Source organism: Pogona vitticeps, chromosome 1 (genome assembly GCF_051106095.1).
Source record: "Pogona vitticeps strain Pit_001003342236 chromosome 1, PviZW2.1, whole genome shotgun sequence".
Lineage (NCBI taxonomy): Eukaryota > Metazoa > Chordata > Lepidosauria > Squamata > Agamidae > Pogona > Pogona vitticeps.
The window spans coordinates 122,379,135-122,399,823 of record NC_135783.1 but is presented as its reverse complement, the minus strand read 5'-3'; the positions used below and the strand labels follow the sequence as shown (position 1 = coordinate 122,399,823).

The 20,689-nt window shown below is 41.3% G+C and overlaps 1 protein-coding gene and 1 non-coding gene across 4 annotated transcripts in view; one reads left to right on the top strand and one right to left on the bottom strand.

Moving 5' to 3' along the window:
- The window catches only part of PRIM2 (DNA primase subunit 2), a 94,842-nt gene that overhangs the window by 19,159 nt on the left and 54,994 nt on the right, over window positions 1-20,689 (top strand). For all 3 annotated transcript variants that reach the window (XM_073000242.2, XM_073000234.2, XM_078386287.1), the window contains exons 6-7: window positions 830-916; window positions 2,175-2,312. In XM_073000242.2, the coding sequence (XP_072856343.2) occupies window positions 830-916; window positions 2,175-2,312 (225 nt within the window). The remainder of the gene's footprint in view (window positions 1-829; window positions 917-2,174; window positions 2,313-20,689) is intronic.
- Window positions 5,550-5,731, bottom strand: LOC140703588 (U2 spliceosomal RNA). Its single transcript, XR_012082906.1, has one exon. It is a non-coding gene; the product is annotated as a U2 spliceosomal RNA (small nuclear RNA).

Below are 20,689 nucleotides of genomic sequence, written 5' to 3'. Positions count from 1 at the left end.
GAAGAGGATAGCTTTCTGTCTTGTGAGTATTAGGGCAGGGACAGAGGCAGAAAAAAAAGGCAACCATGAACCTTAATATTGGGATGGGGGATGGAGAGAACAAGAGATGGAGAGAGTGTGCGCACTGAGGTAGTGTATTTCTATCCCTGGTATAAGTTGAAGGAGAATGTGAAGGAGAAAGAAAGAGTCTCGTGTGAAGGAAATGATTTGGGAGACTGAGAGAAGAGAGGAGGGCGTGGGGTGTGTGTGCAAGGGTGGGGGCCATCAAGTTTCAACCTGGGTAAACCTGGACATGTTTACTAGGATATGATGCATTGTGGGCAATATGGGAAAGGAATCAATGGCTTGTTCTCAGAATAAAAGAAAGTTCATTGAATGTTTGTTTTGGGAAGCGGTTGAGCCTGGCTTGGGCTGTGAATACCACATTAACCTAAACGGATGTTCATAGTGCAGTATCCAGAAGTGGAAAATCACCAATGAAGATCACTGAACCTGTGCTCTTTTCTAGGACTGAGGAAAATTAATAACACACGGACACTATATTTTGGGGACATTGTCTGTCTTAAGGTGGTTGTGAAGAAGTATGAATGCAGGATATTTGAGAGGGGGACATACCCCCCCCCCAATCTTCAGAAGTTATTCACTGTTGTTTGGCATGACACCCAAGCACAGCCATTTTCTTTTTAATTCTTTCTTTTTCGGTGAATAGTAAATTTGACTTCTGCATTTTTGCTACATTTACCTTTCAGTTTATGCTAAATTTAAAAGATCTTCATTTATTTTAAAGCATTCTGAGTAGGTCTTGAAAAGAAAACTGTTTTTATTTTAGGCTTTGGAAACAGAAAAAAAAGATATTGATGTCGATTTACGATATGTGACTCCTGAGGCTGATGTCAACAGTTGCATCTTCTATAAGGTAATAGAAATCACTATAGATTGTATTGGCATTTAGTACAAAATGTATATTTTTGGTACTTTTCTTCCATTCTTCCCACTTGGCTGAGTAGTGCTCCTATTTCATGTTCTGATTCCTTCTGACTGTAATTCTAGTATAAAAGATTTGTCTGAAAGGAAATGGGTGGTTGATTTACTAATCTTAAACTGCCAGTTTTTATCCAGATAAGTAGATGAAATACTCTCTCCGGTTGAACATTACATATTCAAGTATAAAAGCAGATCATATGCCTACAAGGTCTGCAGGACAATGCATGACAAGAAGGATTTGCTCCTTGCAAGGAAAAAAAAGGAATTCTTGAAACAGAATTTGTTAGCATTATTATTTCACATTAGGCATCTTAAAACTAATTAGTTTACCCACTGATGCCCTGTATGCATTTGTATACAATATGTGCGTGTCTTAAAAATGGCCAGCACTGAGCTAAACAGATTGAAGTTCAGAGACAGCTAAGGCCTTTGACAAAAAGCTGAAAGTGACAGAAGCCCGGCAACAACACGTGGGCTTCCTCTCCCTGTATACTTGAGGTACAAATAATTTCCTTCTCCTGCAGCCTTCTGTCACTGAGGAATAGAAGGGGTGCTAGAAGCAAAATTGTGCCTGCTTTCTCAGAACATATATGGTAATTCCTGAAAGTACGTGGTTAGTTTAACATGTCAGGATGCATTGCCATGTTAATTGGCAACCATTTCAAAAAACGTCTTTCTGAAGTGCAAAAATGCATAATAAAAGTTCCTAAAATCACCTTCGCAAAAGGGGAAAAAGCAAAAAGAAATAAAATATTGCAATACTATAAAGTCTAATAATTTTACTTCAGTGTGAGCGTTTGTGGATCACAGTCTACTTCCTCAGACTTGATACTGGAAATTATAGATTGCTTCAATATTTGGGTTTCTTCCCCTCTTTTTGTTCTGTTTTGTTTTTCCTTTTGCCCAAGTGGAGAGACAGACTAACATGATTACCTCTTTGTAAAATCTTGTTGAGCTTTCATATTTTGTATACAAGCTAAACATTCATATGGCTGGGAAATAGACACTTAGTGACATCTAGAGTGTTATGAGCTCTCTTAGATGCTAAAGAATTGGTACACGTTTTACATCACATCTCCCAAATTCCCTTCATTAGTTTTCTAAAACAAGTTGCTTCCTTTATTTTAAGTTAAAATGCCATCCTTGCTGGTCTTTTAGAAATTTCATCTCCTTTTTCTTTTCAATTTCAGGTTCCTTTCTGTGATGCTGCAGATTTGGTTCGCGCGAGAAAAGTTTTCTTCCATGGCGGTTATGCTTATGTACTACATCAGGATTTTCTTTCTATTGTCCTGAACAATTACAGAACCAAGCTGTCAAAAGCCCTAGCAGTAAGTTTTCTGCCTCCTAATTTGTTTTGAGCCTTCTTTTTGTTCTCAGTTTATAAATGGCACCATTGCATCCAGCCTGTTAAAACTGATTGGGGTCAGGTATCAGGATTTTAACTTAACAGGATATCTATCTTTAAAAAAATACCCTACCACTTCACTTCTGTTGAGCAATGTACAATTGGAGTGGCACTGCCCAAGGTGACATTGATATTTTGCAGTCATTTTCTGTGATACTTCTTATTGGCAACTCCTTTGTCTTTTGTGCTGTCAGTTTCACACAGTAGGAAAACAGGCAGAAAAGGGAGTGATGGTTTTTGAGCATGAAATATTGTTAATGATTGCTATTGTAATAAATGTTTGTCTTTAGAAAAAGATTTGAAACCAGTACAGTCTAGTTATGTAGTTTACTCCACTACCTATAGCAAAGATCAAATAGCACCTTTTGTTTTGATTGTCCAGATGATGGGAACAATTTTACTTTTAATGAGGTAGTTACATGAAATACAGTGGTGCCTTGCTAGATGATGATAATCCGTTCCACTGAAATCGCTGTTTAGCAAAATCATCGTCCAGCGAAAAGCATTTCCCCATTGAAATGCATTGAAACCTGTTTAATGCGTTCCAATAGGGAAGAATCGTCGTTGTCTAGTGAAGATTGGTGATAGGAAAGCCGCTTTGTGAACTGCCGATCAGTTGTTTAAATCGCTGTCTTGTGACGCTTAGGTCCCAAAAACACCCGTTTTGCGAGCACGGAGAGAGCTGTCAAAATCGTTGTCTAGTGAAAATTGGTTTGCGCAGCAGGGACCAAATATTGTCCAGCGAAATTCCCCCATAGGAATCACTGTTTTGCGAATCGCTATAGCGATCGCAAAAAGTCAATGTCTAGCGAAAAAACTGTCATGCGGGGTAACTGTCTAGCGAGGCACCACTGTAGTTCATGCCTGAACAACTCTGTCGTTCTCCCCTTTTCTTCCTCTCCCCACCTGCAGTGTTTATTATATACATAAGCATACAGGGTACCGTTGTTTTATGATGAAGGGTGGTTTGGGATGGTTTGCTGAAAGGAAAACTCAGAGGACTGGAAGCTGGAAGCCAGATTTGCTTGTCTGATGTCCAGTAGTTAAGTACTTAGCATTATCCATTGAGAAACCTCTACGGATACAGAAAACTCAAAATAATCTCTGTCAGGGGATCATGGGAGTTGTAGTGCAATTCCCTCATCTGGGGGTTGCATTTCCCCCATCCGCGCTCTAGCATAAACCCCTGGATGAACTCATGTAGATTTGGGGTGGATTTAAGAGTGTTCACCTTATTTTCCATCTGTACTACATTCTTTCAACTGTTGCTGTGCCATTTCATTCACTATCATGAAGGTATGACTGCCCTAGGTTTTGCTGGGTGTGTGTATGCAGAATTGGTGGCTGAGGACTAAGGCAAAATATGAGGTTGCAACACCTCAGCCAGAGTCTTCTTGCCACCTAGAGTGGTCGTTCGACTAGATAGGCGGGGTATAAATGCAATAATAAATAAATAAATAAAATGCTACCCTGCGAAAGGCTACCCTGCATTTCAGACCTAACCTGAAAATAAGCCCTGGTATGGTTTTTCAGGATGCTTGTAATAAGCCCCAGTTAAGTGAAACCCCACCCTCCACCGCTGTGCAGCATTATGCAGCAACCAGAAGGAGATGATATGACTGTAAAATAAAACATCGCCTGAAAATAAGCCCTAATATATTTTTGGAGCAAAAAATTAATATAAGACCCTGCCTTATTTTCAGGGAAACACGGTACATACCTAAAAGAATTGTGCAAGACTCTTTTTTTGCAATTTTCTGTCCACTTGTTGTGCGCCTGGTTGCACAACCAAGTGTATGAATTAGGTGTGTATTGTAAAATTACTTCACACTGGAAAAGAGTTGAAGGTGGATGTGGTTTTTTGCACAAGGTCGAGTTCGTGAGGAGAATATTTTATATTGGCAGAATATTGTGATAGTGTGGTGAAATGAAAGGATTCTCTGTGTTCTCACTGTGTTATTCATTGTCCTTGACAATCCTACTTCTGCATAGATATTATTCTCTAAATCAGCCATTCTCAACCTTTTTTTGAATAGCTGCTGTTGACAGTCTGTTAAAAAATTGCGCACTCTTGATGCAGTATACATCTGTCTTTCTTTTTAAACAGAGTTTAGCATCCATTCCTTCCCTGTTTCACCTAGATTCTCTGTTCCTTCTCTGTTACCTTGGATCAATTCCTTTCTGAAAAACCATTAGCCCTAATTTCAGGCATTCAGCCTGAAAAGATGTTGGACTCACAGCATGATGGAGACCTGTACATACACCCAGGCCTCCATGTCAGAAGTCTTGCACATCTTGGTTTTTCATTTGCATAGGTCTGCACAGGTGCTGTAATAGCTTCCAAGGGCATACGACTTTGCCTGTGAGAGAATTACAACGTATATGCAGGCCTTTGCGCTGAATGTACATGCATCTGCAGGACTTCCAGTTGGTGTGGGGTCATAGGAGGTGGGTCTTGCATCCCTATATCTCTGCCACCCTCTGAGCCCAAGATGCTTTCAGTCTAAATGCCTGAATAAAGCATATTGGAAAAGGAGGTTACTTTCTACTTTAATCTCCTTGTTTGTGCATTTTGGGGGCAGAGTCAAAAGTATGGACACAGAAAGGCACAAGTGCACCATGTCTCCTTCCCTTGTATTATTGCTCGTGGAGAAGACCCTTCCTTTTCACATCACAATTGTTCTCAAGACTAAAACAGTCAAGAGCGTTGAAGGTGAATTTCTCCTCTGTGGGACAGCATTAAAATCATCTGTATTAAACTTGGAATCTGCTAACTTGATGCGGACTTCAAGTTACCTTAGTACTTCAGAGGTTTCTCTTCTCTGTAAAACGTTTAAAATATAGGTAAATGACATGAGAATTCATAAAACAAATGTAGCAAAACCACAGTTCCATCCTGTCAAGTCAAGTCTTCCATCATCCCAATGAACATAGACATGGAAGACATGTCTCCAATCCCCCTCCCACAAAATGTCAAGGTTTATGAGGTTTCAGTTCCCCCAAAGAACCAAGTACATTGTTCTGGAGTGAGTGAGTGAGTGAGTTTGTTTGTTTATTATTTTGACTTCTGTACTGTCCCATTAGTGCGAATATTCTCTGGGCAGTTTGCAACCCATCTGACAACAAATCACACAAAACAATACCCACAATTTGCCTAAAGGAGAGGTGCACTGTTCCGGGAGATACTGCAATATCAGGTCAATGTTTGGAATGGATGGAGTAGTTCCCTCTTCCACTTCCCAGCCCCTCAAATCCATTTAATATATAGTCCTCAAATAAAGGTTGTATCAGATATTAAATTGGTAAGAACAGATACAGTGGTTCCTCGCATTACGATGTTAATTCGTTCCAGCGAAATCGCTGTAGAACGAAAACGTCATAATACGAAATTTAAAAGCCCATAGAAACGCATTAAAACCCGTTTAATGCGTTCCGATGGGCAGCGAGGAATCCGTCCCAGAAAACAGCGGGGGGCCATTTTGTTTACCCAGCAGCCATTTTGAAACTGCCGATCAGCTGTCTGAGAATCATCGTTTTGCGAAGAATCGGTTCCCGAAGCAGGGAACTGATCATTGAAAAGTGAAATTCCCCCATAGGAAACATCGTAAAGTGATCGCAAAAAGTTTGTCGTAATGCAGTTTCGTTGTTAAACAGAATGATTGTAAAGCGAGGCACCACTGTATAACACTTGATCTTAACCAAAAGGCAGACCAGCAGTTCTGAACTTTGAGTTAACTGCGGGGGACTTGAGCTCATGGCAGTGGCTAGGAGTATATTCTACCACCTTATGCTAGCTTGCCATTTAAAGCCATATATGAATCTTGCTTCAGTTATCCATAATCTAATAACATCCAGGCTAGATTGCTGGTTGCCATTCCAGTGTTAGTAAGTGCTAGGTGATCAGGTCATGGCAAGCTAGATGGCACTAGCTTCTTTAAGTGCATGTCAGGCCTAGCTTAGAGGGCTGGTGTGAGTTTTAAAACCTAAATAATTTAGGTCCAAATTCCTTGACTGGCTCTCTTGGCCCATATTAAACTTTTTGTGCTCTGTTGGCAAAATTAGAAGCTGTGCTGATCTTTTTCCCTGTAAGAACAATTAGATTATTGGGGACAAGCCTGGGCCACCTTAGTGTGGCTCCTCACTTGTAGAATTCCGTTTCCGGCTCTGTCATTAGAAAAAGACCTAATTTTTATCCTGATTTAAAATTGAGCTCATGTACTGGATGACATATAGATAGTGTTGTCTGTTTTGCTCAATGCAGACATTCCAGTGCTTTGTCCTTACTCCTTTACAGTTTTAATTTTGTACATCGCGGTTGGATGGTTCCCTCTAAAAAATTGCTTGCAAGTTTCAAAGTTAATAAGGTGGGCTGGTGATTGTGTGCTAGGTTGAACAGGTAAGAAGGAAGGAGACAGAGGCGAGGATGTAGTAGAGAGAGATTAAAACCACATACAGTAGTACCTCACTAAACGACGACCCCACTATACGATGGATCCACATGACGATGACATTTCTTTCGATCGCTATAGCGATTCACAAAACAGTCATTCCTATGGGGGATTTTCGCTGGATGTCGATTAGGTCCGTGCTTCGTGAACTGTTTGTTCGCAAGACAACGATTTTTTAGACTGTGCAAAATGGCTGCCCTGTGTTTTCCGGACTCATGCTTCGCAGGGCAGCCATTTTTACAGCTGATCGGCGCTTGCAAAATGGCTTCCCTATGGACGATCTTTGCTGGACGACGAAGTATTTTCCCCATTGGAATGCATTCCAATGGGGAAAGGGTTTTCACATGACAATGAATTCGCTAAACAGCGATTTTCCCAGCACGAATTATTGTTGTCATGCGGGGCACCACTGTAAGGTGTAGCAAGGCTGTTTGTGTTAATACCATTAGGCAGCATATTCACACACCTTGGAGCAAGAATTCTACAGTGGGCCCTCTACTTACGAACTTAATCCATTCCGGAAGGAAGTTTGTAAGTCGAAAAGTTCGTAAGTCAAATCAGCATTTCCCATAGGAATGCACTGAAAACCAATTAATCTGTTCCGGCTGTTTTTGGTTCTTAGGTCGAGGGGCAGTTTGTAACTCGAATCATTAGTTCCCATAGGAACTAATGCAAAGCCGGTTAATCCGTTCCTACCACTAGGGACAGACTTTTTTTTTCTTTTTTTTCCTTTTAACCTAAGATGAGTTAGGTTTTTAAAAAAGGAAAGAAAAAAGGGAGGGAAGGAGGGAACAGACACCTTTTCAACAGAACACCTTGAAAAGCACATTTTCAGCCAAGACAAGCACCTTTTTTGGGGGGGAAGGGACAGCAAATGAGAGAGGGAACAAGCACCTTTCAGACAACAGAACACCTTGAAAAACACTCCTCAGCACAAAGAGAGATATGGCTCTGAACTCCATTTTTAACCTTTTTGCAAGCAGGTTTTCTTCCCAACAGAATTCCTCAGCACAAAGAGAGACGTGGGTCCACATTTTAACCAGACAGATTCAGAACACACACACACCCCACAGAAACACACAGCAAGGAAAGATTCCAGCAAGCATGCAGCCATTTTAAAACTGTAAAATCTATCCAGCAAGACCCATCAGAGCTCAGAACCCCCCCCACCTAGCCCTACCCCCCCACCAACGAGCTGCAAAAAACCCTGTACAGTAAAGTAAAAACATACTGTAGTGTACTCACCCAGAGTGCATAGAAGGTTTCTGCATGGATTAGAAGGCAGTGACCAGAATCTTGTTTAGTTTGCACAGTGCCATTAAAACTGGAGAACATGTAACAATGCGCAGCATAAACCCAAAGCTACATAAGTAATGGATGCAGTCATTCTGGCTTTCTGTCACAGAGGTGGATACACTCAGACTTCGTTTCACATTGGGCATGCTCCGAGGGCCAGAAAATGGCATAAACTGGTTAAGCAGTTTCTCTTATGGATTTTTTTTAATAGTAGGATTCTGGCCAAGTGATTTGCATCCCTGGATGGTTATGCATGGGCAGGAGGAACTGTAACTCATTAGAGTTGGCCCATTCCAGTTTTTACTGACACTTTCCTGCCATGTGAAACCCCCATGTCTCTACCTGTGCTATTCTAGAGAGTCCTTCAAACTTGGAGGAAGCTCCCCAAGAGAGGTGTGTGTGTGTGTGTGTGCGCGTGTGTGTGTGTGTGCGCGCGCGCACAACAAGCAGAGAGTTGAGGAAACAACATTGTGCAAGGACAATTACATTGGCACATCCCTGGATCCAAGATAAAAACACCTGGAGTTCAAGTGTGTTGTCAAATACTGACAATGTCACCATCTACAATTTGACCATAGGCACTTTGTAAAAACATATATGTGTGTGTCATTCCCCCCATTTTCCTGATTTAGTGATAAAATGAGTATTTCCTCTGGGAGCAGCTGTCCAGGTTGCATCTGAATTAAATTTCTTCAGTGACACATTGCATATGCAAAGTGCCACAGCCTCTGACAAAACAAAAAGTAGTGGGACACAGTTCTAAATTTAATACTGCATTTATTAGAATACTTTCCTGTCTGTATTTATAGTGGGAGGCTTCTCACAGCAAACTAGCATGCTTTCCTTGACACATGACTGCCCTGAAACACAACAGATCTTATACAAATTACCTACTTGTGATGAACAGACTTGAGCAGATCCTTGTTGCTAGGGAACAGGAGAACATTGAAATAGTTTCCTTACTGCTTGCAAACTCTTTGGAAGCTTTAAAAAAAAAAAAAAACAAGAAACCTGCACTTGAAGTCTACAGAAATTCTTAGAGATATTCACTTTGAAGTTTTCCACACAAATGTAGCAATAAGAAAAGAATGAAATACCTATTATTTTGAAGATTTATTACATGTGATGGTGCAATTTTAGCTTAAGTAGAAGCATACACACACACAAACATATACACAGTTTTATACTGGGATTTCAGAGTTAATTTTCCTGGATATGACTAAATGTTTGCAGGTCCCTGTCAGTCGCTTTGAATATGTTGATAAAATTGTTGCTACGAATTCCAGAATGAGAGTGTTAAATACATTTTCTGGTCATCAAGTCTGTGCTACAAATAATAGGATGAGATGGTGGGCAGACCAAGGGGGAAATGCTCCCACTGACACACACACGCCTCACACTCTTGAGAGAGGAGTTCTCAGACTCTTTGTGGAGACTTTTCAAGGGGTGCACTTGGGATTAGCCGTTGGGCCATAGTCTAGGATAGGTCATAGGGTTGTTGTAAGGTTATGATGCTGTTCTGAGCCGACAAGCGGAACAGTGGGACTGAAACACTTTTTAAAGATGCTGGATGGGCAGAAAGGGCCAGATCTGTCAGTTGTTCCATTTCTACATACAGTACTTTCTTCTTCCACCTCCCAGTCCCTTTCATGCTGGTTCGGTGAAGAATTATTTTTTAATCGAATAAATCCATCTGTATTTTGTGCGCATTTTTCAAACAGATGCAGAAATGCAGATGTGTCTCCTCTGAATGAAACACCTCTGTGTGGATTTTAGAAGAGGACACGAGTTCTTTGGACATTTTGAAGTATTCATGCTGTGGAACAAACACATTTTAAATTCAGCAGAATGAAAGGACGACTCCAAAGAAAGCTCAAGGGAATTGATTCCTCGTACGTCTTTGTGAAGAGGCCAAGTCAGCCAATAGGAAAAATTAGGAGATTTCAATATATTTTGAAATCCTGAACTGTGGTTATTGAAGTTTCATTGGAGGATTTTAATTAGACCTGTACAAATTGTAACCCACCAAGCTGAATGCCGTTCATGAGAAACCTGATGCACAGCCTCTGTTTGCTGTCTGTCTGAGACTGTAAGGAATGCTAAGCCTGTGATGGATTGCAGTAATAATAGACTATTAGGTCATCTCAAGATGAAGTAATCTCATGTCTTGGCATTACCCTGCTTTTGGGGGAAAATCCTGCTTACTTTTAAAAATTTATTTATTTATTTATTTATTCGATTTCTATCCCGCCCTTTTAGACAAAGTCTACTCAGGGCGGGTTCCATTAAACATTATAATCTAAAACAGTTAAAACAATTCAAAACAATAATGTTAGTAATGCTCAAGATGGGAATAAACAGAAAATTATAGTAAGAATAAAGTCAAATATTGACAGGAGGGAAGGCCTCCCTCAAGAGCCAAGTTTTTAATTGGCTCTTAAAAACACCCAGCAGGGGAACCAGGCAGATCACTGATGGAAGGCTATTCCAGAGCCGGGGGGGCCACTGCCGAGAAGGCCCAGTTTCTTGTTCTTTCTTTCCGGGCCTCTCTCGGCAAAAAGTGGCTGGTTATGATTGAGGGGTGTGTGTGTGTGTGTGTGTGTGTGTGTGTGTGTGTGTGTGTGTGTGTGAGAGAGAGAGAGAGAGAGAGAGAGAGAGAGAGTGAGTGAGTGAGTGAGTGAGTGAGTGAGTGAGTGAGTGAGTGAGTGAGTGTGAAAGGGAGAGAGAGAGAAGGAAATTCTGCCTTTTTGCTTGCATTTTCTGACACATTCAGACCCTCCGAGAATGGGATAGTGTCCTAGTGCAGCGTTCTTTGGTCTGCTGGAGGAGGGCAGACGAGTGATCAAAGTTATACAACTTCTGGCTAGAAGTGTGTGAGAGAAGTTTTGCATAAACTGGGAAACTTTTAAAAATCTAAATCTATTCCTAACTCTGATCCTTCCCCATGTTCACCTGTTGGTTCTTTCTTCTTCCTCCTTTCATGGACTCACATAGTGGATACAAGAATTTGGTCAAACAAAAAAAAATTATTAGTTTAGGCAGCAACATATCAACAATAATATGGAATGGTTCACAGTCAACAACGTAACTCTAGAGATTAACAGTCTTCTCTCCTTCACCAGTCTCTTCTTTATACTTGGCCCCAGGTCGATCCTCCTTTTCTGGCCTCCCTGTGCTTGTCAAAGGAGGTGACGCTGTCCTGTATGACAAGGTGTGTGGCAGCAGGTATGGAGGACAGACCCACCATCCAGACCAGTCAGTGGTACTTTATTTCCTCCCCTTGCTCTCTTGTCCCCTTTGGGAAGGGGAGTTGAGGTGCCCTCCTCTGTCGTGCAACTTCAGGGTCCTTCCATTTCTGGGGAGATCTCCCGGTGACTCATCCTTGTGACCTCCAGCATAGCTCTATCCTCTCTCTGAGAGCTTTGGAGAGGGTTTCTGCCGCCACTATATCTCGGTTTCGTCCTTTGGGACATGGGGCTGCACCAACTTTCCGGCCCACAGATCCTTCTTGGTTTCTCAAGTCCATCCCTTGAGCAAGCTAATTGCCTTTCTCTTGTCAAACAACCCCAGGTAGGGCTCAGTGCCTTGATATTCCACAGCATCCTGCTAGATCTATCTTTCTCTCTCACCTTTCCCCGTCTTTTGTATCATTTTTCTTTTCTGGCTTCTCCTCTCCGCGCTGTTGTTCTCTTTCTGGACTTCCTGTTGTTCCAGGGCTTTTTAGCCTCACCGAGGAGCCATCTTCCTCCAGGGTTCCTCCCATGTCTGTGGAGGGGGCTAAAGGTGTGGAGTATCTCTGGTTCTGTGGGAAGAGAGGATGTGATACTGACAGGGCCCTTGGCCTCCTTGTCTCCCTCCTCACACAAAGAAAAAAAAAAGTACACTAAAAATGCATGATTCTCTATACGACCACGCATGGTGTAATACCATCTTGTAATATCACATCTTACAATATTCTATAATGTATTTCCATATCTAATATAGTCCATAAAGATGTCCAAATCTTTTTCAAAAATAGTAAAGATTACTACTGATTTTGAATCTTCAAAATCTCATTGATACTTATTTTGGATGTAATGTAAACATAATCTTTTTTCTCCCGATTAAATTATAACCCTGATCAAGTAGCTCTTAATTGTTGGAATATTCACATTCTTCCACATTTTTGCTGAACAGAATTTGGCTTCTACAATCAATATCAAACAATGTTGCTCACCGATTATGTATTCTGGAATTTAATTTAGTAATACCACTTCAGGTACCACCGATAATGAATGACCAGTCACAGTAGCAATAATTTGTAAGGTTTCTTGTCCATAGTTTTGTACATGGGGATGATCCCACCATGAAGGTTAGTAGCTACATTTATTAGTTCCTCTTTCCCAATAAAGCCAAATATGTAACATCCTTAATTTTTTAAAAGTCAACGGTGATGTTGTATGCTATCTAGAAATTACCTTAAAATGTGTCCTTTTAAAAAAAGAGATTAAAATGCAAGAATACCCTTCACATTTCCTAAATATACTGCTTATGCTGCTCTTCCATTTCTTCATATTGTTGTTCCACAGATCAACATTATTAGAAAACATGAAGAAATATAGCTTATTATTATTTGGATAATGAAAGGTTTTTAGAAAAGGATACTAGAAGGTCTGTAATATAACTATACCATAGATAGCAGAAATGCATGTCTGCATTTGGAAATTTGTGGTTTTAACATAGGTAGGAAAAAGCAAATATTCTTGAATACTCCCTGGCGTGATACCCCTTTGCTTTGGCTGTTTTCCTCCATTTACAATATTCCTCCTTTTTCTGACATTGAGAGGGTCTCAGCATTGCAAATCACGAAATGAATGGATCCTTATCTATTTTGCTCCTCTGGGGTTGGGGTCTTCCTCCCCAAACCGTTTCACTGAGAGCGAATATAATGAAGTTGATGAGTCTCTACTTCAGATGTGGAGATGCTTGCTCTCTCCCCCCCCCCCCCCCGTTGGCATAATGGTGTTCCACCATTCTGTTACAGATTGGTCCCCGCTACACTGAACTGTAAGCACCATCTATCATTGTAGCTGCTGCCAGTAAATTCTGTTTGGAATTGAGAGCAGGGGATATGCAATTTTGTGCAGATGGTGTTCAATAATATTTGATCACCTGAAGTTTCAAACTGGGAAGAAGGCTTTTTGTTGTGGCATTAATAACTCAAAATTATGATTAATGAGGGTCTTGTCACTTGAGATTCGTTTCAGGTATTGAGTTCGAAATGTTAACCCAAAGTAATTCTCTGTAACATAAATGGATGATTTTTATAATATGCATATACAAGGTTAGTAAGGTAATAACTTTGACAGTGCAGTATAAAACATGATTAAAATCACTTTGTCCTCTGGATACTTTATGCTGAAGTGCAGCAGAAAAGAGCTTTCATTTTAGTATAATTTCATTTAATGTCTTCCTATTATTTCCCGGCCATTTGTTATTTCCCCCCCCCCCCATTTGTGATACTATGGAGTTGGAAGATGTTTGGTGTTGCTTGAGAGTTCAAGGTACTTGCACTGTTTTTGTGAAATATTTTTAACAATTTCAGTCACTGTGCAATAAAGTGCATAAATATTATTTTTCACAAGGCTGTTGGCTGAGGCATGCTGCCCATAAGTGTGCATGTCAAAACAAAGTCAGAATTGGTGTAGAGGGGAAGTTACACTTCAATGGGCTATGCATGTGGAATGACTTGAAATTATGCATGAGCATTGATGCTCATCATGTCTGTATGGTTGATGACTTCCCCTTTCTTCTGAATTTCTTTGGCAGGGATGAGCTGTCGTTCAGACCCATGCCCGGAACATTTAGGTGACTCTGTCCCTGGTTTAGGAATGATTTCAGAAACACCTACACGTTTGGCCTAGTGCAGATTGATGGAGATCTCTGATGCTTTGGAGCTTTTGTGTTGTGCTCCAGTCAAATGTACTGTTTTATTAATGTTTGTCTAAGACAGCCTTCCTCGGTGCATGTCAACAGCAACCAGCAGAACCAGTTAGATATGATGAGATTTGAAATCCCAAACAGCTGGAGAGCACAAGATTGGGGGAAAACCGTTATTTCCAGATTTCAAGTGTGTGGCCGTCTGGATTTTCTTTGAAGAAAATAATGTTATATTGTTGTGATATGTATTACATTAGAGATGGGCATGGTGGTTTGGCGTGCCCATCTCTGCACGTGTTTGGCAGATCAGGCCTGCACTGCTGTGCCTCCTCCTGCTGGCATCGTCTCAGAAGCAGCACCACGGCTCCACCTCCTCTGAGTGGGTACCTGTGGGAGGAGGTTGTGGCATGGCACCTGGGGATCCCGCACAACATCTGTGGGCCCAATCCAACATTTTTCATGTGGGTAGTTGAAAAATTTAGGCAGACTTGCATTAAACCCATCCTTAGATTTAAAGAAAGAATTCAGGGCTCATAGAGACTTTTTAAAAATTTACTGTGCCCGCCTGCTATGAAGTCATCTCTGTGGGAACCAGTGCTATGTTAGGGGTATAGCTGTGCCTGCAACCTCATCTGGCTTCCAGAGGAACATCTGTCTCTCCCAAAGTAAGGTTCCTCACCTGTGCCCTGCTGGACAGGTGTTGGGTTGGACAAGGGTGAGATCAGACTTTCCTACTAATACATGAACTTCGATGTATTTCACTTGCCAGTCACTCCGTGTATAGTATGCTTTCTGCGGCATTAGAGCAGGAGCTGATTGTGATGTGACCGAGGAGAATGTTTTTTTGACTTGGTCTTTGTTACGATACGTGTAAGGATAGTAGTTACAATATTAGCTTGGGCCATAAGTACTGTACAGGGGTTGACATCTACCGTATTTATGTCAGGCTGGGTCTGTCTCATCTTACTGATGGCTAGTGATACTGGTGGGCAGAACCAGTATCTTCTGCTGGCCCATATACTGTATTGGAGTATGCCAAGCGAAAGAGGAAGTCTGGTCCTGTAGGCTTCAAGTCTGGCCCGATTGCAGCTTGCACTGTGCAGCAGGAAAGCATGTCCTTCTTGTTAAGCAGGACACTTCAAACTGTAGTCTTCTGCTGTATTAACTGACCTCAGGGAACAGAACAGCATGCCTGCTCAAATGTTGTGTGTTTTCTCATAAGTGATTGTGCTTTCAGAACTATTTGAAGAAATTCCTGAGTACTTTTGCATTTGGAAGTAAATAAGATAACTCCTCTTGCTGGCCAGTGGGAGTGGGAATAGTAAAGCTAGCACCAGACAAGCACACAACTGTAGACCGAATGGCCATCCGTGCTGGAGGCAGTCCACCTCAACAGGATCCCCTTTTTGTCTGCTTGAAGTTCACTTTTGAGTGCCTGAGACAGGTAGGAAGAAAAGAACCAGAAGTAATAGGCTTAGTTTCCTCTACTACTTTTGTTGTTTTCATGGCCTTTCGGTGTTATTTAAGTGTTGTATCTTCCTAAACTCTTTGCTCCTGAAATTACTGTACTGATTAAATTCTTAGGTTTTCACAAAATGCAAGGTAAGAGCGTAAGACTATGGCAAAACAGAATTGGATTCCATGTCTTCTTACCAGATGTCTGTAGAGTGAAAAAATAAGTTGTTTTAAAATTAGATTTTACGTGTTCTGCTGCAATTATACAACTGGCATTTTTTAACATCTTGGTTAAAGATGTACTTGGATTGTTTTGGCACATTTTTTTTGCAAGATCGTAAAGACTGCAGAAATGCTTCCTGGATTCTTATTGCTTTTGGCCTCCCTCTTCCCTCACCCAAGCAGTTAGAAGAGATGATACAGCAATTGTAGGGTTTGTTTAGGTATTTGTTGCGGTGCAGATATAAGTAACAACTTAGAGGAGGCTGTTAGCGGATCTATTCCCCAGAGCTGTAGCATAAACAAGCCATCTGTTGTGCACAACCTATTGCAAGCCTAATGGATTCATTTGAGTTAACCATCTATTTTTAACTGGTGAATGTTTTGCAGATGGCAAGTTGTTAAAGAACAAAGTGCCTTTGTGAGAGAAATCTTTTCTTAAAATTGGTTTAGTTACAGTATCATCCCAGCTCACTTTCAGAATATGAATTTAGAGTTAGGTTTTAATGATTTATTGAAGTAGAATCAACACAAGATGACCAAGCATTGAAGTTTGTGTGTGTGTGTGTGTGTGTGTGTGTGTGTGTGTACTGCTAAACATGATGCAGTTGCAGCTTGCATCAGGAAATGACACTGAATGTTCTCCTGCCAACATGGAAGCAGCTGCAGGTATGATTGTAAGGGCAGGTTTAAATGGGAGGCCTTAGTATGAGACATCATGAAAATAAATGTCAGAATTCTGGAAATCAGAGGAGTGTCATTTCAGAAGTGGTGAACCAAGCTGAAAGCAGAGTTCTGACTCCTGTCCTCTGAAGATGCTGGCCACAGAGGCTGGCAAAACGTTAGGAAGAAAAACCTCCAGAACACGGTCAACCTGAAAAACCTACCACAACCATTGGATCCCGGCTATGAAATCCTTTGAGAATACATCACGCTGAAAGTACCTCTTAGCTTTGATACAGGAATACATGTGCACCAGTCCTACTGCAGAAAATATAATGAAATAAATGAACAAGTATTTGTTCATAACACCCTATACTGTAATTCTATAGGCTGCTTGGTTATACAAAATTAATAGGTGTGATAGGTATTATTTGAAAGTTGTAAGGTTACAACTGGATTATACATTCTCAAAAATGGAAAAATCAAGCCTCTGTGTCTCTCTTGCTCCCAGCATTCCTAGGAATAATTTCAGGTGACACTTAACACTATCACATTGACTTTTTGAGCCACATTTGCACATCTGCACACCTCTGTTCCTTCATTCCTTCTCAGGATATCATGTAGACTTCCGTAAGTTCATCATTAAGTCTTCTTTTTCTTCTCCTCACCATCGTGACACCTGCTTTTAGAATATTTCGGCTGAAATCCTATTTCAGATAGTGGTGTACTGCTCTCCCTGCTACCCAGCACTCTCCTTGCCAGTACTGGTCGAGTACATTTTGGCTGCAGTGCTGAAGTCTCCTAGACCAGATGCCGGTCCATGGCCTGAGCCGGATTGGACCATGGAGACAGACCCCCTTCCCCCCACATGCACTCCCTTCTCCATAGCTGCTTTGTGCATGCACACATGTGCAGAGGCTCAGCCGGTCCACGGTCCCAAAAAGGTTGGGGACTGCTGTCCTAGACTACTGGTAGTTAGAGACTTCCACATCCATGCTGGGGCTGAACTGTCGAGCCCAGCCTTGGAGTTTATGGACTCCCTGACATCCACGAGCCTATCCTAATATAGGCCTATCCTAATAATATGTCATCAACCCCACACGCATAGTGAGTCATACTCTGGATCTGATGTTCTTGACTTCACAAGCTAAGATTGATCTGAGGGTGTGGAACATGAGTTCTTGCTCACTTGTCATGGGCAGATCACTTCCTGCTGGGTTTTAATCTTTTGACTGTGACCTCCAGAAGTTAAGGGAGATTATCTCTGGATTGATGACATTGCCCTCCTGCTTGGAAATCAAGTTTGTAATCTGGGTGTCCTTCTGGACTCAGCTCTTTCCTGGGGCTCCTAGATTCCAGCCGTGTCTAGATCTACCTTTGATTAGCTCAGCCTTATTACCCAGCTCTACCCCTGCCTATATGAGAATTTCTTCAGGATACTGGTGCATGCATTGGTTGTCTCCTGAATCGAATGTTGCAATTCTCTCTACATTGAGCTTTCCTTGAGGTTAATCCAGACACCGCAGCAGGTCCGAAACACAGCAGTCAGACTGGTGTGAGTGAGTTTTGTTTTGCCTTCACTGGCTACCCAATGTGTCCTGGATCACATTCAAGGTTTTAATGGTCACATATAAAGTGCTCCACTGTTTGGACCACACTGCATGTCGGAGCATCTGTCCTCAATGTTATCTTCCCAACGCACCAGATCCTCTTAGGCAATGCTTCTCCAGGTTGGCACTCTGAGAGAGGCCTGAATGTCCTCCAAGAGGGATCAGCCTTGTTTGTGGTGGCAACAATTTTGTGGAAGTTGTTTGCAGTGGAGATATACAGTGGTCCCCTCCCTACTAACTTTCAGAAGGCAGCTGAAAACTTTGTGTTTTAGAGAGGCGTTCCCTAATGGCCCCACTTGATGTTATGCTTCTTGCCCTGCTCTTAGAGAGATAAGATGCTTTGATACCTTTGGTTTTAATGTTTTGACTGCTTTATATATATGTGGATTTCATCTGCCTTTGCTTTTCCTATGGTTTTCTGCACTAGTCTTGAAGCTTCAAACCTTGTTCTATCCTTGTCAGCATTTCTTCAACTCTTCTTGGTCATGTTCCTTAAATTAGCTTTGAAACTACATCTTACATACAGAATTTGTTAAATATGAAAGTTAAGTCAAGAGGCTGACTCCACGGGCTGTTCAACCTGCTGTTTAGAATGCTACAAGGATGGTTTGTATGCTCTTAAATATGGTGATCAGATAATATCTTAGCTAGAGGGCACTAGCCCGCCAGATTATTTGTACCCACACCTTTCTGGCTCCTGTCAAGGAGTTTCTACTTAGGGTACAATTGCTCTGGTTTGGATTGGTCCCAAAACATGTGATCGCTTGGACTTATACAAAGCAAGCCTTTCTCTTCCAGTTTGTCAATATCATGAATTGACTTAATAAGCCACCTCAGGATATTGGCAAATTAATTACCTCTCCAGATCAGCAGAGGGCACAGGAAGTAAAACATTTTTGACTGTATGGACTTAAAAAAAATCTTCTCTTTGTATCGCCTTAAAGGGCTGGTCGAGAAACCACCTGCAGTTGAATCCATGATAGTAGCTTTAGCTGCAGGCACTTTTTCAACTGGCTCTTGAAGAAAAGGTAATGAAAATGTTTGTTCATTTTTTTAACAACTGATGCTGCACACCAGCAATAGTCTATATCCATTAAATTTTAAAAAAAAACTTCCCCTGCCCTCTGCTAAGCAGGGGAAGTGATTAATTTGCCAGTATCCTGAAGTGGCTCACTTATTAAACCACTTTACGATATGGGCAGAAGCCATTTCTGTCTAAATAGCTGGGCTTGATTAGGTCGGTCCAATCAAGCCCAGCTGCTTCCAAGCTGCCTACACTAGCTCGTTCCCAACTGCTAGTGTAACAATATCCTCAATTAAATATCTTTCAAATGAGATCAAAGAAAGTTGGAAATGACTTCAAGAGATGAAGATAGAATTATTTTCCAGTTTCTAAAAATTAAGCAACCTGTAGCCACGTCAATTGTTTTTTAAACCAAACTCTGCTCAAAAGATTGGGGTTTGTAGACTTTCATATCATCCTGTTTCATATCTAACGTCATGCAAATAGTGCACTCCATCAGTTCAGTGATGTACTAGTGCACTATGTACTGGATATGGCTAAATGTAAAAATATTAGATAAGGGAGGTGACCAAGCGGCTCCTCTCATTTTCAAGGATTTCCATTACTGGAAGACAACTATGTTTTTGCAAGGGGCTTTGTCAGAAGGCTTTGCATATAACAGTGGATGAATGGATGTTGCCACGGAAACTTTGCTGCTGTTTGTTGTCAAGATGATCCAGCAGTGTAACAATTTCAAGAAGTAACATTAATTTGTATACCTGAACATGCTGCTATTCTCTCTGTCCTCCTCCTCTATTGCCCAGATGCAGAATATGAAGAATGTAATGTGAAATGTGCTTTGTTTCGCTGTATTAAATCTTATTACCAGATTTAAAAATTAATGTAAGGAGTAGCTTTCTAATTATTGTCTCCATTAGACATTTCACAAATGTAAGGCTTGTCCGCTGGATGCATCTTTTGTGTGTTTGACTTGGTAACATAAAGTAGTGGCTTTAAACTGGAGCGGTCTCATCACTCATCAAAGTCTTTGGAAGTTTCGCTCCAGATAGAACTGTAACCAGAAAGTTGCTGCAGACAAAAAGGTTTCTATGGTTGTATGCAAAGGCATGCTGACTCATACTAGGTTTTTAAATGCTGTTTGCCCATCAAGAACGTTTTGCACGGCACCAAAACCCAGCTGGATATCCCTTAGTGTACAGTATAACATGGTTGGGCAGATCAGGTGCAGGGCTCCTTCTAGTGGCTCCCCCTCTCAACGTAGAAAAAAAAATATTAGTCTGGACCTCTGGATGATGTTCAGTGGCAAACTAGGGATTGACGTCTCCATTGAACAGCCTCAAAACATTGGACTGGAGAGACAGTTCTTGGCAATGGAAAAGCTGTTCTCAACCAGAGCTTGGGAAGCTGCTTTGAAAAAGTTACTGATTCCTTCACTCATTGCAGTATGTAAAAAGTAGCACTTCGTTGTTGCTTAATGGACTATTGGGGGGAATCGCCACACCGTTCATCAAGTTGCTCACTGTGCTCTTCAGTACATTCTGTCACTTTCCATACCTTTTTTCCCTTTAAACCCAACAACCTCTTTGGTCTGCCACCACCCTCTCTGCAGTAAATGTTCCTCTTTCCTGACCGATGCAGGCTCCTAGCCTTGGTTCTGGGGCAGAAT